This window comes from Cupressus sempervirens, chromosome 5, assembly GCF_028749045.1.
Source record: "Cupressus sempervirens isolate cs-2001-9-10 chromosome 5, ASM2874904v1, whole genome shotgun sequence".
Classification (NCBI taxonomy): Eukaryota; Viridiplantae; Streptophyta; class Pinopsida; order Cupressales; family Cupressaceae; genus Cupressus; species Cupressus sempervirens.
In genome coordinates this window covers 810,027,409-810,046,846 of record NC_143122.1, presented here as the reverse complement: position 1 = coordinate 810,046,846, position 19,438 = coordinate 810,027,409, and the positions used below count along the sequence as shown (strand labels likewise).

General features: G+C 37.0%; 1 protein-coding gene across 1 annotated transcript; it reads left to right on the top strand.

The window, feature by feature from the left end:
• The first annotated feature begins 252 nt into the window (after positions 1 to 252).
• Positions 253 to 17,981, top strand: LOC149558356 (uncharacterized). The gene is made up of 3 exons (XM_089832619.1): positions 253 to 452; positions 17,014 to 17,336; positions 17,720 to 17,981. The coding sequence occupies exons 1-2, from the start codon at positions 446 to 448 to the stop codon at positions 17,325 to 17,327; spliced, it is 321 nt and encodes a 106-aa protein (XP_089688745.1). The 5' UTR covers positions 253 to 445; the 3' UTR covers positions 17,328 to 17,336; positions 17,720 to 17,981.
• Positions 17,982 to 19,438: the final 1,457 nt, after the last annotated feature.

Genomic DNA, 19,438 nt, shown 5'->3' with positions numbered 1-19,438 from the left:
TAAATCTTTGGTAATTGATTAGCTTTCTCACTAAGAGGTTTTTATAATTTCTTTGTTTACTTGTCACTTTTATGTTCACACCTAGCGTGCACAAACATTATTAACTAAACAATATGTCAACTTACCTTATTAACTGTCAAAAAAGATATAAATAATTTTTAAAAAAAATCCATCTTTCCTCTAATTAACCTTCAAAATATCTCTTCGGCATCCCATTGCACCTTAAGATGGATTGCTAGTCTGTAGCAATCCAGACCTCTTAAACATATTGTAGACGATTCCTTGTAATCAGGACAACCGTTTGCAATTTTACATCATAGGCGCCAAAACCCTAATACGTATTTATTTATGTAACCCAAGCGTCCACTATTATATCTTTGCTAGGACTTCAGTTTTCGATAGAGGCGGCGTGTTTCAGTGTCTGGAGGCCAAATACATCTCGACCATGTCTGGTATGTACGCTAAAATTCAATATTTGTAAATCGGAATGTGCGCCAACCCTTGACAAGTTTGGGTGAGAGTTAGAGTCGTGTTCTGCTCATTTTCAAATTTAACCTGCTGTTGTAATCAAGTAGATTGGAACATGGCTCAATTTCTTGAGAGTTCCCATTTTCATTACATCAATACTTAAGACACTTTTTATGCCATCCGTGTTTTTCGTAAGCATTTTGTTTACTCAAGAACATTATTAAATCTGTATATGCTCCTAGAGAGTTCTTCTGGTTGTGGTATGCCGTTCCCTTTCTTGTAAGGCACAGGGAGGCGAACTAATATATGTCGACAGTTAACTTCAATTTTTATGGTGTAATGTCCTCTATCATATCTTAATTTAGTCTGCCCTAGCATTTCTAAAGGAGGCTTGGATTAAGGATTTGGTTTAGATCCACAATCTAGGTTAGTCTTCAATAGATAAATAAGGATATATTCTAACATTTTACAAAGAGAATTCTGATGATCATTACAACCCTAATGTACATTAGATTCTATGAAAGTTTTTTAAAGAACCCTTTTCGTTAATTTGCACCTGGGAGATCATAGAAGGTCCATTGAGACTATCAATCAAATCCAGGAGTTTGTAAATGGCACCATCCATTTGGCCTTCCAGCCCCACTTGAAGTTACCACTACTTGAACGGGCCTTTACGACCTCCTTGTATGCTCCACCTACCCTCCATAATGGTTACATACACATACATACATACATACACCTACCTACACATTCATAACTACACATTCATATACATATACATAGACACACACACACTCACATGCATATATATATATATATTTATGAATTTGTAATTTGTATTAACTGGAGTGTGAATTGATCTTCTTCAATGCCTATCCTCTTGTAAAGCCCATCTCTTTCTTCTTATACCTTTAAATGTTTGAGGGCTATACCGGTGCAGCTGGAAGGGATTGATCCTTCCGAGGAGGTACGCCCTTAAATGGTCACACCCATCATTAATTAGTATGGTCCAACTAGTGTGGTGGTCAACCACTAGTTGAGAAAGATTAACAATAATTAATTATTTAGTGTGTTATTTTTGTTGAGCTGCTTATTTTACTTCTCTTATGGGCATGGCAAAAATTGGTTGTTATCCCTTCACCAATTGTTGCTGCTTGGAATCAATGTCGAAAAGTTTTAGTTTAATATGCTTCCTTATGCTCTAGCAGATTGCTGATTTTATATCACTTTTCCTTGTTGGATGATCCATATTTGGAGATATCTTCAATATTTTATATATTTTAATTGCTGACATCTCCCAATCAAATTTTTATCTTGGTTGCCTTTATAATAGAATTAGAACTGTTGATGCATATCTATTCCCTATATTTATCTTTGTCATTTGCTGCATTCTATATTAGTTTATTAAATCACTGAAATGGTGGATTTGAAGAGAACTTTGACCAGCTTCTGTTGATTGATGCAAAGGTAATTTGTTTATACTTCCTTAACAGAATAGTTGAGGAGGTATTAGGTTGGGACATGACAACCTGGAATTCCCCAAAATTTCTTGTCAAGCAATGGTTGAGTGGTCACGGAATGTTATTTGTAGTACGCTTTTTGCTGCACTATATTATCATAATTTATAGATTCGGATTATAACATGTATGTTTTCTCCTTCAGTCTGAAATGTTAGTTATCAGTAATAGTTGTAAATTGGAAAGATTCAATTTAAGACAAGTTTTCTCTCGCAGTATCAGTGTGAAAGTCAGGACTGTAACAGCATCATTTAAACTGATAAAAACTGATTTGGTTTGTCTAACCATTGCACAGTTTTATACATATATCATATTCGTTTTACTGAAAGTAGGGAATTGAATTTTCCATATATTTAGGAGCGTGACACATATTGGTGACCTTAATGTTCTCTGAAATTATCACTCTCAAGTTTCTTGTATAGCTAATCCAAAAGTTTAAGGCATAATATCAAATGCTATTCTCCTTTTGAAGAATTCTTAATTCATGAGGTATTTGTCATAAAAACATTATTTATTCCAATAATTCTCCTTTGCTGTATATTCTCCTCGCTTCTCTAGAATCTCTATGTTTCCAAAACATTCTGTCTGCTTGTTTGAGTAGCTTGTTCTTTATGCACATTCATCTTCTGCTTTGCTACTCTGTAATGATCTTGAACATGATTCTATTATCAAACACCAAATGCTTGAAGAGAAATAAACTAGAGCATAGCTCTGATATTATTTAAAATAAAAATGCAAACACTGGACATATCATTTAAAACTTTAATATGCATTAGTCTGTGAGAATATAATCAAATCCCTAGTCAATGTTACCCCTAGTCTATCTCATCCACAATAAAGAAACGACATGTATCAATTGGGATAATCAAATTCAATTCTGGCTTCCCCTAAATAAAATAGCTGAAAATTGATCTGGTATGAAATATAGATGTGCTGGTTGAGAGAGGGAACGATATTGCTGATGATTGTTCTCTGCTGAGTTAAGTGCCTCTGATATTTGCCTGGTGTGGCAAAGTATTGGTTATTGCTCGGCTTAGTTTCGGTGGATCCTTAAATAGTTGTCTGTGACCATGGAACTGAATGAGCACCTGAAAAGCGTGCAACCTCTGCAGTTAATGAGTACCTGGAAAAAGTGATGGCACTTGAAGATTACACGGAGAGAACTGGGCTCGATCAGAGTAACCCGTTTTGCTGTTTTCCTGCCATGTGAAAATCTCCATAATTGCCACTTGATTGTCTGAAGGAAAACTATGATCTGAAACCAAGCAAAATGTGTAAGCAAACTTTGAAAAGAGATGTAGTGATGTGAAATGCTGAATGGACAATCATAAGACAAATTCATTTAGTCTGAAGCTACACACCAGGCTGAGTATTCATGTCTGAGCAGCTATGCCTCCAGAGCAGATGATTATTCTCCAAATTTGATGTGTCCAAAACATTTATTTTTTACTTATCTTTATACACGCAAGGATGCCAGACCCAAGGGTGTTGGCCACAAGGAAATAAATAAAATTCAAATTAATTGTTCATTAAGTAGGTCACCAAGCCAAGATAGGTGGGCCCAAAAATCTCATTTAATATTTATTGATTATTATAGTGTTGAGAAACACTTTTATCTGGAGCTCAGGTTAGCATAGAATATTCTGGGACATTACAATCCACGTCTCTAAATGGTTGCTTGTCCTCAAGCAACCTCAGATTAGGATGCTGAAAGGTGTCAAGTCCCTCCCATGTAGTGTCTTTTAGTAGGCAAGTTCTTCCATTTCACCAAATACTCCAGGATTACCTTGCTCCTCTAATGCTTCTCTCTTGTGTTCTCCAACAGAGTCTCAGGTTCAAGAGTGAGTTTACCTTTGTCATTGAGGGATGGCAACTCCATAGATGGTGTGATCTGTTGTCACTTGTCCCAAAGCATTTTTATGCATGAAATGTGAAAATATTGTGAATTCTGCTCCCTAGAGGAAAATTGAGCTCACGGGCAACTTCTCCGACCTTCCTTGTGGTCCTGAATGGGCCATAGAACCTTGGCTTCAACTTGTCCACTCCGTTCCCCTTGAGGTACAACTGTCTAGAGTGTCAAAGGCCTTTAATAAAACACATCATAAGTCTCAAAGACCCTCTTATCCTACACTGGTCCACGTCCAGTTCTTGCTGATTTGGGTATGATGCGGATTCCTTTTCAAGGAGTTCACAACGTCAACATTCTGCTGTACCAGATCCCTAGCACCTGGAAGTCTACTGTCAGCAAGAATCAAATTCCTGATTGAGATAACTTCATAACCATAGAGTGCTTTGAAATGGGAAATTCCGATGGACATGTGGTGTGGTGTACTAAAAAAACTCATCTAAGTGTAGCCATTTCACTCAAGCTGATTGATGCCTTGTAACATAGTTTTCCAAGTATCCTTCAATCTATTTGTTTATGATTTCTGTATGTCCATCTTTTTGGTGGTTATAGCTAGTGTTTGGAGTTACTCTATGTGGGCCAAACAAAGGAGTTCTTGCCAAATCATGCTGATGAACCTGATGTCCCTGTCACTCACAATGTTTTTTGGCAACCCATGGAGTATAAAAGCATCAAATGACATATTCTACTTTTATGCCTGAGATACTCTTGAACCTCGCAAGGTGAAAAATAGTATGGAACTTGAACCCAAGAGTCCATATGCCCTACAGCTGTGAACAGAATGTTTGTCTTTGTGAAAGGGTTTAATATTATTTATATAATTACATGAAGTTACTCAATTCTGCGTTGAATTGCTTTTCGGTTGGATGATAAATCGATAAATGTATGTATATGTGAACACTGCGAATGATTGGTTGTGTTCTTTCAGTTTCAATGATTCATGATTTTTTGCTAATCAAATTGTGGACGTATGATGAATTATTATCCAATATTTGATGAGTGATTGTTATTGATATTTGATGACTTATCATTTATTTATCACTTGATTGGTGTTTGCTGATGCATAGTTACTAATTTCCAGTTGATGGATAAATTTCTTAACTGCGACTTGAAGGAAATGATATTTCAATGAGAATGTTGATCGACAAGTAGTTGCCATTATATTATATATACCTACTGTCACAAAGAATTGCACCTTAGGAGATTGTGAACTCAGCTGTCTTCTGATACATGGAATCATTGTCCGGTTGTGGATGACCTAAGATGAGGAGGAAGCTTCATAAAGGGCTGTTTCCCTTGATATACCTAAAAAAAGTAACTGGATTTGAGATTCAGACTCAAAATTCATCCAATTTTTTTTTTGGGTTCATCTGTACAAAAGTATATGTTTGTGTTTGTGTGTGCACAACAAATAAGTCCATACACCACTCTGCTAATGGTACAGCAACATAGCAAAATGCACCACCTTATTCAGTCCAATAGGATATTAATTGCATCATTTAGCCATGCATACAACATGATGCACTTGTTGGGTCAGATGCATAGGACATATTTCCGTATGAAGGGGACAGTTTGAGAATGAAAGGAATTGTCAAAAGACAACTGCAATTATCTGAATTTTTATTTTGCATTGGTTATAGGATTTTAAACCAGGCTAGATCAAAAGTTGAGATTTCAATTTTAAGCCCTGGTTTCAATGATATCAGTGCTTTTTTAAAGAAGTTCCATTGTAATCGTCAATTTGAAGTTCCTTTATTAGTGAGTTTTCATTTTCATTCACAAATGCATGAATGACTATAAATCATCTATTTTAGTCTTTTAGTGGTTGCTCTTAAGGTTGGAAGGAATCAAACAGACCAAATTAGGCAAAAAAAGGTTAAAAACACATTAAAAATTCTTTTAAAAAAGTCTTCAGGCCAAATTTGGCCAAAGCTCGGCCACTACTGGGCAACAGTTTTTTCAAAATTCGCACCAAATTTTGCTTGGTATCCTCTGACAGAATTTGCGGTGAATGTGTGGCTTTATAGGCGAATTTGGGGATAATTTAACAAGGAGCAGACTCTTTAGAGAATTGAACCAGACTTTAAGGGTTGCTGGAGAAAATCTGGTAACTTCGGATAAATGCATTGATTAATAGGTTTAGGGTTTGACTGTGCCATTATTTTATACTGCTTGATTTTTGCATTAGAAATCAGTAGTTGTATTTGACCTTGACTTCCATTTTTTACCTTATGCGGAATTTCACAGACTTTGCAAAGACCTATCAAAGTATCATTTCTTTTATTCCTCTAACATCAGGATGTATTTCATCAGATTTTAAAAAGGAAGTTTTTATATAGCTGAAGAAAAACTATCAGCATCTATTGCTTCTTTGGTATCAGTATCAGTGCCCTGACCTGTAAAAGTCACGCGATGAACATATTTTAAAAGTAACGATTCTCAAAAAACTTTTAAAAAGGAAGTTTTTATCTAGCTGAAGAAAAACTATCAGCATCTATTGCTTCCTTGGTATCAGTATCAGTGCCCTGACCTGTAAAAGTCCCGCGATGAACATATTTTAAAAGTAACGATTCTCAAAAAACTTTTATATTAACCCCACTATCAGACTTACAAAATACTCTGATACCAATAAACTCTGATGCCAATTTATTTGACATAGCTCTTACGATGATCATTACAGACATTTACAAATAAAGTTACACTGTGGATTGATTTCATTGACGCGCTGTTTTAACACTGAGTTTGTGGGTCTGGTTTCTGATGTCTCAGTGGAACTGGAGATGGAGCATACTCTATGCCAAATAGTCAGTATGCAGATCCGAAGACCTTCCTGACTCTTTGGTACACCTACCCTTTTAGATATTGGACCTTAGACTCTCAACTCTATGGAGACTGATATTTTTCACACACTTTTGCCTTGCTATGACAAATGAGGACAACTTTTATAGAACAATCCCTCACTATTTCCCAAAACTAGGAAAAGAGTGCTTTCTAATCCGTCACAGGATGCATGACACGTAGTATTGCACTAAGAATTAAATCAATCTAAATGACTCTTTTCTGGAGGAGATGCCCACTGCGTGCTGTATCTCTTGCTTGGTGGACTTCAATATCTCATTATTGAGAAAAGTTTACTGACAAACATGTGGGACCGCTACAGGGGGAGCATTGGTTTACCACTGAAAGCAGATATGGGAAAACTTTTTGATCATGTGGAGTCTAACGCGTCTCCACAATAAGGTGGTGGACTTGGCCCTTCTACTGTGGTGTGGACTACTGTTAGTTTTCTTTTTGGGACTCAAGTTATCTGTGAGGTTAATAGTCCTAGACTCCTAACACCTAGATTGATCCGGATTCTAGTCATATTCATCTGGATTGCTTTTTTGAGGAGGTGTTGCAGGATCTAGTTGTTTCCACATAATTCATTGAAAATAGCTGACACAAGGAATATTGCTTTGTAATGGATGAAGTCAGCCATATGGTTCTAAACTTCTAAGTAATGTTTGGTGTAGACCTATGTTGGAATTTAATTGTGCCAAACTTGCCATAGCCATTGTTGAGGAGTGAGTTTAGTGGAACATTCCCATTGTTGAGGGTCAAAATTATCCAGAAAACATTTATTGATTACATCATTCCTGGCTGATTCAAATGTGATAGTAAACAATTTGGAGTTGCAGCTGTGTCTGCAAGGAAATTTTAAGTCTTCATGAGGATATGGTCCTCTAACGAATTAATCCACATGTACCATATTTTCTCTGATCCAAGCCTTGGCAAATATAGGTGGCATTAGCGATAGCAATTGGCCATATTCTCACTTTAATGAATGTTTCAAAGCTTTCTCTTTCTCGAACCCTATACCTTTTGCTTGAGTACTGCATAATTTCATCATATGTATCTTGAGGGACTTTTATTTTTGAGAATTCCTAGTTATTTCTCCTGGCTTCAAAGAATTTGAGTATTTGGTGTCCATAATTTCGAATAATATATGTTCTTAGGTAAATTGAGGTTGTGTTGAAGCTTATGTGTATCCTTATTGACTATAATAAAGCTATTGGATCTTCAAGGGCAGTCATGATGTATCCTCGAGAAAATTAAAAAACCTTTGAGAAACTGTATGCATTTCCAAAAACAGTGATTAGGTTTGATGGAGCAGTCACATATTTCTGAAATAACAGTTATTGAATCAATGGGGCAATCAATACATTCTATGGTAATGAACGCTCTTAAAAACTTTGAATACCTCTATTATAAACCCCTCTGTTCTGTGCAATAGTAAATACCATATGTCTCACGAAAACAGTGATCTCACTGTTGAGAACAATCAATGGCCTTGAAGGGAGTGAATAAAACCCTCTTAACAGTGAAATGATACTTCAAAAAAAACAAATGGAACATAATTGGAACTTCAAGGAGATTCATAATACCTCATTAAGAACAGTTAAAGAACCTTTGAAAAGGTGTATTAATTTCCAAAAAGATATTTTGATGCATGAAATATCCTCGACCGGATTATTGCTCCTTTTTACACCCAAAGCTTAACTTCAAGGGTTTGACATTTCGTCAAACAATTAGCAATCGAGCTCTGATACCACTGAGATAATCCCGACAAGATTATTGCTTCTTAAACACCAAAAATAACCCTTTATTCTTCAGCTCTGATACCACTGTAGTATCCCTTACTATAAAGGGCACTAAATCCCGATATTGTACTGTGGCAATTCGTCAAATACTTGGCATGCAACCGTTAAATGGTAAGGATGTAATGTCTCAAACAAATTCACCAAATAAGATGGATGTAACAGATGCAATGAATACAATATAATAATAACAATGCGAACAAAATTCAGAAGATCTGATTGAACTGTCACAAGTTCTAAAATAAATGCTTATGATAATAGCTAGTTTTCACCAAATTGTCTAACAGTCCAACTTAAGCTAAATTATAACATCTGTTACATACTGGACTGCAATAAGGAGAACTAGACATCTATAACTTGTACTTAATTCTTTTTTGCAACCCAAATTAATAACAAGAACCTGAAAAGACTGTGTGTTTGGTACTGCAGTGAGGTCCCTTGACTGATGAAGATCATTCCTAAAGATCCTCAGACCTGTATGGTCCTGTAGCAGCTTTCCATCTATGGTACAACACCCTTAATGGCAGCTTCAGATTTAAATAGGGTTCACATACATCAGCTGTAGCTTGTATGGCACTGCTGACACCTTCTAGTCTCCAGTACAGCACTAATTTCAGACTGTAACAGCTTGCAAGAGTCTGCACTAAGCACCTATTCGAGGACAAGGCAAACCTGCCCAACCAAGCTTTCCTTCAGCAACACACCCTTCATATGATTGTAAAAGTGGCACACCTTTGGATGACTGTAAGAGCAGGACGGTTTGAAACAGCTGTTCGTTTGCTGAGGAATGTTATTTCATCCACAGTCTCCCCAATCAATTCCTCCCAACGCATATCCAAGTCATCCTCCTTTACAATGCTCTGATCTTGCTGCAATAGACGAACTCTTCCATTGATAAGGGATGGGATATCTTGTATGTATTACTGTTGGAATCCTGCACCCTGGAATTTGCACCCTCGCACCTTGCTGTACAGTTCCCTAATACAGGTCGTACAGTACGGCACCTGTACTGAAAATTATGCACAGTAATGACAGTCGAATTTACCCCAAACAGGGACGCCTAGGGTTGCTTGATAGTCCTTTAAAAGCATTAAATAAACCTCTGAATATTTGGAGAGATATGAGCAGTTTGGTGACTCGAGCCCTAGTACGGACCTGTCATGTACGACCCTGTTATTAATAATCCCACTTGGTAATGGATGCTTAGAATGAATGTTCAGTACCGCGTAAGGTAAATATATGACCCCTCCAAAGCATAAATTCAAACTCCGAAACAATATGGAGTTATGAGTAAAAATGCGAGTCCAGGCCTTGGTACGGACTGATCAGAAATTCCCATTGAATGACCTCCGAATTTTGCTGACTGATTCTGCAAGAAGATGATGAACTCCAAACCCTTGCAAATAGCTTAAATCCTCAAAAATCAATTCTCACAATAATCCTCCCAAAATTGGCCTTAGGCCACAGATTATGCCCCGATGAAATGACTGTAATGTCACCTCCAATCTGCAATAATTCAAGTGATATTTCACACTCTCAAAATTGCGAACCAACTGAGAGTTATCGTTCTCAATGGCCAACTGTGATAATTGCAGAAACCCTAGGTTCTACAATACACCTATGATTGAATCACAATATGAAAACAAGAGAGATAAACAACTGCCTGATTCGAATGGAGCCCCGGGGTGCCTATTTATTCTTTTCTCTCCACCTTCTCCAGAGACTTCTAGAGCATTTTTGATCTTATCCCTCAAGTGACTTTATTAAATATTTTCCAAGTCACTTTATTAAATATAAAGTTATCTTTTAATAACTATTTATTTAATTAAAATAATTAATTAGTCGTCCTTGGACAACCATTAATTAAATTAATTAAATCGAACTGTCACCTAAAAATTGGGGACATGACAGTCCGCCCTTCCTGAAATTGCTTGTCCCCAAGCAATGGCTGAACCATGAACCAATCAGTCTGCCTGGATCCCAAATGTAAACCTGTGTATCATCCCAATCCTCATCATACTCCCGTGGAGAAATCATCAATACCAGTAGCTGAGAAACTGTACTCAACATACAAATAACTGTCAACTCTGATGAAATTATCTGTAACCCAACTGTAGATGTCAGTAGAAGAAACCATTTTGCGGAACTCAAGCCAACTGAAACATCAACTCTATCAAAACTCAAGCCCCTGTCAAAAAGACACCTGCACCCAACTGCATTGTAGATATGACAACAACCATAGGTACCTGAATCATTGCCGTCAAATCCAATCTCTGAAAAACTACTCCAGGTGTGTCGATGCTGCAGGCTAAGTAACTTGCTACTACCAATTTTATTTTCAAAAGATGGTGCCAATCTATCCCCTAATGGATGGTAAGAAACTGGAGCCAATCTACATCTGCGTGAAATAAAATCTTCTATCTCTGTGTCAGAAGAGAAATGATGAGCGTACCCTATCGTATAATGCCGGTAAGAACCTCCAAATTCTGCTGCTAGCTCATCATCACTGAACTGGTAATCAACATATGGCTCCATTTTCTGACTCCGAGTGACTGTAGGTCGGATAGGTCCTTGTGCACTCTGCTCAACAAACCCCTTCTCGAGATCCCTGTGAGGTTGCATAGTAGAAAGGACCCCTATAATCTTCTCAACCAATCTGCAAATAACACTAGTATCATGGATGAGAACACCTTCTGTCACTTCATGCGAGTCCAAATGAACACATGCACTGTCCAGCAAATACTCCATAAACGATTCAGTGCAGTAAAAATTATACGAGGAAACATTTACATACTCCCCTTTACACCACATCGGGTCCTCCTGTAAGGATGGCGTACTCAACTGTACCACACTATCAACTATCTGAGTAGAATCAATCTGGAGACTTGACTCTACCGGTATCCCAAACTCATTAGAACCAGCTACTACCAAATCTTGAATATATGTGTCGGCCTTAACAATATGCTCCTTAGTAGTAACTGCGGAAGTGTACTTACCATCATCCACCTCAGTAGTCAAATGAACTGGGTCTGGGGCTGGTTTTGACCGCAAATGCTCCAACTCCACGGTCACCTCCTTCAACTGAAACTGCGACTTCTGTAGATCTCGCTGTGTGTCCTCTAATGCCTCAGTAGTCGCTATGAGCTCTTGGGAAAGCTCACTCACCTCCTCTTCACGATCCAAGAGTGCCTCATAGGCTGTACTCCCCCACTCAACCAAGTGATCACGGTCGGCTACCAATCGTAAATAATCCTGCTTCAAAATCCGGACAGCTTCACGCAAGGCATGAATCTCTGCCAAAGAAAAGTAACCACCGCTGGACTCATCTGTCATAGAAGTACCCCAACCAGTAACTGCCAACAACTGACGAGCAGTATCAAAATGCTCACAAGCGATAGCAATGTCTCGCTCACTAACTTTCAATTGGCTAATCACATGATGGTTCTGGCTATACCGTCTTCTATAAATTCCCTCTGACACATTGTCTAAAGGAGTATCTTCAAAGATACTGGTCTCTGGATTATTACCATCCATATTTTGCGAATCAACTCCAAAACTCATATCAACATCCATAGTGTCAAAATCTGTAGTTCTGCTGTCAAGCTCTTCTGTACCTAAAGAAACTGTCAAAGAAGCTGTGTCTTCAAAACTGTCCATTTCATCCTCCTGGATGTCATCAAGGCCAAAATGATCCTGGGACTCATCCGTACATACTGGCAAATATGAAAAATCTCCAACACCTTTCAGCAAGAAGGGTCGTCTACATATATGAACCAAGCCCAATACCGGTGTATAAAAACTAATACCAACATCGGATGTTCTGCTGGCACAAGGAAAGACAACACCGTATACTCTGCTGATCGAATCCATGATAGCACTTAGACAATCATTGCTACCATTAAGTGTTAAAGATCTCCAGTTAACTGAATCCCAAATGCTGCTGAAACGTTCTCGAGTCCATATCCGTAAACAAGAAACAGCTGGTAACTCAAGCAAACTCCTTACCTGAGTAATGTGACCAATACCAATTAACTTCACATACCTGTCTGCCATTGTCCTTGTATCCTGGATGTGAATGCAAGATGAACTCGTAACATTATCAGCTACCATATATGATCCCTCTTCTGTCAAAAACTGAGTGCAAGATGATCTTAAGCTCAGCTCCATGTCGTGCTCTTGCCCTTGTTTCTCCCAGTCCTGTAATGCCAAAGTTGCTCGAGTGTCCTCAAGCTCGCAAGAAAGCTTGACAACTTCCTCCTCCTTCCTCCTCAAGGCATCTGAATAATCTTTGGTAAGGCTTAGAAGATGGTCACGATCTGATAGAAGATGCAAATAGCTCAACTTCGTCGTTCCCATTCCTTCACCAATTGCATGTAAGTCACAGCAGGAAGAATTTGCCTGAACTCCCTTATATCTTCCTTGTAACTGAATCACCTGGATGTGCGCTTCTAACATCTCCCGCATCCTGTCATGATGAGATAAAGAAGCCACAATACTATCTTTGCTTACCTTCAGCTGGCTGGACCAATCATGTGAAATACCACCAATTTCATCCTCATGTGACGAAGCATCTAACTGAGCCTGGTACTCTCTGTCAGCAAAATCATAAATGCTCGATGTTTGCTCATTTTCACCAGGTATCTCATCATCATGCACAATGACATCTTCATCATCTGAACTCACTTCACTGTAATCATTGACTGTCGGAACCAAACTACCCTGAGTACATGAGACATCACCTTTGGGAAACTCGTATTCAACTGTCTCAACTTGAGTGTCAAGTTGACAGTTACTATCCATCAGCGTAATATCCTTCACCACTTCTTCCTGTGACCGAACTGAAGCCTTTGACTGGTTGCACACTTGTTTCTCGAACTCCTCATTAAGGTTCCTCATAACATCTCTCATTGTATCAGTCAATGCTTTGTGAGAAGATTTGCCAAAACGAAATCCGGTTGATTTATTCACCTTAGCTGGGACGGACAGCCTGTCAATCATACGGTGGTGTTTAACCAACAGTTCAGACATGTTATGTTTGATTTTTCTGAGCTCATCTTGAATGTCTGAATAGTCCTCCTTTCCACAATTCCGACTCTGAATACTGCGTCTATTACTTGTCCGAGATTGTGTCCTTGGAGACTTTGTGCTGTACCTGTCCATCTTGGTTGAAGTAGAGTGCTGATCACTCATGTAAGTCGGTTCTCACCCCACAGGATGGCAAGAAAACCGCTCTGATACCACTGAAATATCCTCGACCGGATTATTGCTCCTTTTTACACCCAAAGCTTAACTTCAAGGGTTTGACATTTCGTCAAACAATTAGCAATCGAGCTCTGATACCACTGAGATAATCCCGACAAGATTATTGCTTCTTAAACACCAAAAATAACCCTTTATTCTTCAGCTCTGATACCACTGTAGTATCCCTTACTATAAAGGGCACTAAATCCCGATATTGTACTGTGGCAATTCGTCAAATACTTGGCATGCAACCGTTAAATGGTAAGGATGTAATGTCTCAAACAAATTCACCAAATAAGATGGATGTAACAGATGCAATGAATACAATATAATAATAACAATGCGAACAAAATTCAGAAGATCTGATTGAATTGTCACAAGTTCTAAAATAAATGCTTATGATAATAGCTAGTTTTCACCAAATTGTCTAACAGTCCAACTTAAGCTAAATAATAACATCTGTTACATACTGGACTGCAATAAGGAGAACTAGACATCTATAACTTGTACTTAATTTTTTTTTGCAACCCAAATTAATAACAAGAACCTGAAAAGACTGTGTGTTTGGTACTGCAGTGAGGTCCCTTGACTGATGAAGATCATTCCTAAAGATCCTCAGACCTGTATGGTCCTGTAGCAGCTTTCCATCTATGGTACAACACCCTTAATGGCAGCTTCAGATTTAAATAGGGTTCACATACATCAGCTGTAGCTTGTATGGCACTGCTGACACCTTCTAGTCTCCAGTACAGCACTAATTTCAGACTGTAACAGCTTGCAAGAGTCTGCACTAAGCACCTATTCGAGGACAAGGCAAACCTGCCCAACCAAGCTTTCCTCCAGCAACACACCCTTCATATGATTGTAAAAGTGGCACACCTTTGGATGACTGTAAGAGCAGGACGGTTTGAAACAGCTGTTCGTTTGCTGAGGAATGTTATTTCATCCACAGTCTCCCCAATCAATTCCTCCCAACGCATATCCAAGTCATCCTCCTTTACAATGCTCTGATCTTGCTGCAATAGACGAACTCTTCCATTGATAAGGGATGGGATATCTTGTATGTATTACTGTTGGAATCCTGCACCCTGGAATTTGCACCCTCGCACCTTGCTGTACAGTTCCCTAATACAGGTCGTACAGTACGGCACCTGTACTGAAAATTATGCACAGTAATGACAGTCGAATTTACCCCAAACAGGGACGCCTAGGGTTGCTTGATAGTCCTTTAAAAGCATTAAATAAACCTCTGAATATTTGGAGAGATATGAGCAGTTTGGTGACTCGAGCCCTAGTACGGACCTGTCATGTACGGCCCTGTTATTAATAATCCCACTTGGTAATGGATGCTTAGAATGAATGTTCAGTACCGCGTAAGGTAAATATATGACCCCTCCAAAGCATAAATTCAAACTCCGAAACAATATGGAGTTATGAGTAAAAATGCGAGTCCAGGCCTTGGTACGGACTGATCAGAAATTTCCATTGAATGACCTCCGAATTTTGCTGACTGATTCTGCAAGAAGATGATGAACTCCAAACCCTTGCAAATAGCTTAAATCCTCAAAAATCAATTCTCACAATAATCCTCCCAAAATTGGCCTTAGGCCACAGATTATGCCCCGATGAAATGACTGTAATGTCACCTCCAATCTGCAATAATTCAAGTGATATTTCACTCTCAAAATTGCGAACCAACTGAGAGTTATCGTTCTCAATGGCCAACTGTGATAATTGCAGAAACCCTAGGTTCTACAATACACCTGTGATTGAATCACAATATGAAAACAAGAGAGATAAACAACTGCCTGATTCGAATGGAGCCCCGGGGTGCCTATTTATTCTTTTCTCTCCACCTTCTCCAGAGACTTCTAGAGCATTTTTGATCTTATCCCTCAAGTGACTTTATTAAATATTTTCCAAGTCACTTTATTAAATATAAAGTTATCTTTTAATAACTATTTATTTAATTAAAATAATTAATTAGTCGTCCTTGGACAACCATTAATTAAATTAATTAAATCGAACTGTCACCTAAAAATTGGGGACATAACAATGCAGCAGTTGCATATTTCTGAAATAGCGGTGTATCTATTTAATGGGACAATCAATACATTCTATGGTAGTGAGCACTTTTCAAAACTGTGATTACCTCTATTATAAATATCTCTTTTCTGTGTAATAACCATGTCTCATAAAACAGTGATATTGCTGACAAGAACAATCAATGGCCTTGAAGGGAGTGAATGAAACCATGTTGACAGCGAAACGATCCTTCAAAAACAAGGCCTTAAGACAGTGAACTTTCACCTCTGTCTGGTCTGATGCTGGACATATGTGTCTTCTGTTCTTGCATTAATATCTTCCCTCTCCTGCTTAAAAAGTGGCGTTGGCTTTGTAGTCTGCTGTATATTGAATGCACATCTTTTTTTAATAACTGCAATTTTTTTTCCTTGGCCTTCATTTTTTCCCTGTTTGCTAGCTCTCAGGAAAAGCATGAGCATCATTAGCATCCTTTGCCCTAACTACCAATCTCGACCATTAGTTCACTTTCACTCAATGGGAGTTGTCTGATTAGACTAAAGCAAAAGAGAATTGAACTTTACTTTGCCCTTCAAACTTTTCTCTTATGAAAATAACATGCACTACATTTTGACAAAGTCAAAAAAACAGATGGCCAGGGGCAAATCATATATGGAAGATGGAATAGTTAAAAAGAAACATTGGCAACTTCCTTTAAATGCTTGTAAGCTGGCCCATATGATCATTAAAAGCTTGTTACCAACTCGAGTTCTCTTACAGAAACTACTTAATGCCTTAAAGCAAAAAGTAGGTAACAATACCAAAATTTATTACTGGGCAGCTATTCCATGCTTGCAAGAAGTTATCCATTCAATAAAATCTCCTTTTTAATGCTCTTCTGAAATCAGTATCATAAAATTTATTATCTGAATGATACAATTTTGAATTAGGCAGTTTCTAAAATTATTTGTGTATTTTTTGTTTGCATGCTTTTGTGTTTAGCATTTCCCTAAAACTCTCTCCAGCATACTTCAATGTACTGGAAGCAAGACATTATAGGTTTAATGTTATTCTGTTCCAAACATAATGCCAGGTTTGTTATAAATTGCAAGCTAACAGGATCTCATGCTTTGTTTATTGGCACCTTGCAATAAATAGATGCAAGATGCACTCATGTTTACCATCTTAATTGAAATTTAATTTCGGGTTGTAAACTTGCTAGAAATGGTGAAAGAGTACGATCAGATTTTGAAGGGAATGGGAATCAGCGAATTTTGTAAGATTGGTAAAGATATATTGTACGCTTGGGAATCTGCCATGATTGAGCTTTCTAAGAACCTTAATAAAGTTGAGATTGCATTATCTACAATTGAATCAGAAAATCAGGAATTGAATAAAAGAAACAAGGAGCTAGAGGAGCTCCTCAAGGTTACAATGGCAGAAGAGGTGTGTACAGGGTTTACTGCTGAGGAAGAAGAATGTAATGAAGCAGGGAAGCTGGAAGAGCGTTTAGATGTTGTCTTCACAACTTCGTAAAAAGAGAAGGTATGATTAAGTGGGCAGAATCTAAATTCAAATGACTTTTTATCTTGTTGTGATAAACTCAAATTCAACTGTGACATTTTATTAATGAATGCAGTGACTGCACAAATCTCAAACAAATGATAGGTAGAAGATTTAGTAGGTATATTTGTTTGATAAAAAAACCGATCTTTTAAATTATTGCATTTATCATCATACATTGATAAATTATACAATTATTCAATTATTAGTTGAATTTTGCATGGTTGGCATTCTCCTTTTTAGTCTGTTTAGCAAAATGAACGTCTGATTTCTTTATGGTAGCTCTTTTCAGAACTGTGAAAAAACTAAGACATTTGTTATATAATTTAATTTTTTCTGATCTTACATCATTCTTTTTTCTACAGGTTGGATTAAAGTTGTAAAGCAAGGGTCATCTTGGTAGCTTTCTTTCTTTATTTTTATTTGTATGTACATAAGATTAGTCATTCACAAAGTTAATTTGCCACTCAACTATGCAAAGGATTTTATCTGATTAAACTTTATATGACACATATCATCAATGTGTTTGATATAATGATGTTGGGATAAATAATGTTCATACCTGCAAATCTTGTAGTAATTTTGTCTTTGATACATGAGGTTCACATAAGATTTTTTAAGTTTGTATTTGTTGAATTGATTAACTGGTCATTAAGATGAAAGTCAATCTGAAATATTACTAGGTTAGATTAGTTCAATATAATATGATGTTAATAATTTTAAATATTCCAATGATATAATTACATATTTTTTCAAATGTAGAGGTGAAAATTGTGTGCTTGTATGTATTAATATTATGGATTGTGAAAAGATTATTTCTGTAATAAGTTATAATCTTTATTGAATATTAATTAATATAGTATTAGGCTCTTGGGTGTGAAACTATGTGTAAGACATAATATTTTTCGGTTTGTTGCAAGGAATTATTTGTATAAGGTTTTTTGATTGCATAGAACTAGTTTTTGATATATAGTATTTTGAAATTTATTATTGTTGAGTTTTCGTATGTGATTCGTCCATTCAGAAGGTCCACATTTTTACCATGAGATACTTGTTCATTATATAGGTTTATTGACATTACAACTCTAAATGAAGGTGTTGGAAGAAAAATAAAATGTGCTCAATTATTTTTGTTTTTGGATAATGTTCATTAGTTGGACGATGCTTTAAAATCCAAAAATATTTGAAGATAAAAGACATGCTCTATTATTTTTGTTGTTGGATAATATTAATTAGTTGGACATGGAATGCTTTTGACTCTTAAAATATAGTAAGAAAGTGTAATGCCTACCCTTAGTTGACTTTTCTATTGTATTTCAAGATTCTTTTAGGACAATTTTTTGATTGTGTTTTATGATTATCGATACTTGGTCATCGGATTGTTTAGATGTTATTTCATGCCTAGTTGATTAATTTGATGAGTTAATTAGTTATTCAGTTAATTAATGTGTTTATGTTTATTATTTCAATGATGACACACACACACACACACACACACACACACACACACACACACACCAGTTAGTGATATCAATTATCTCATGATGATTAAGTTAGATAAATGATTTATATGTTGTTATATGGCTACTAATCCATTCTTGCATGTGTATGGTGTACTTAACTATTTCATTTTACGTACGATGTTTTTGATGTGGTTGGGGAAAGGAATACAAACTAAGCAATTTTGCTGTAAGTGTCAGTGATAAAGATGATGATGATGATAAGGAAGATGAAGAAAAAGATGATGAAGAGGTAATTCATTTTGACAATATAGAAGATGAAGAACAACAAGAGCAAGAGGCTACGGAGGAAGAGATACAAGAGGTTGAGAAAACTAACCTAGTTAAGATTGTTGTAGTAGTTATAGCTTCACTTCCTCACTCTCCAAGAAAAATATTGGCAACATCAAGCACAGAGACAGCCTTAGCAGCACTAATTGTGACTAGTACTACAAACACAAGCATCCAATCAATCTTTGCACTAGTCTAGCTCAACACAACATTGATTGAAGTTACCTCCACTTCATCTACCAAGTTGTAGACTCTTTTGTTTTCAATTGTGTTGATTACATCAATTTTGGACAC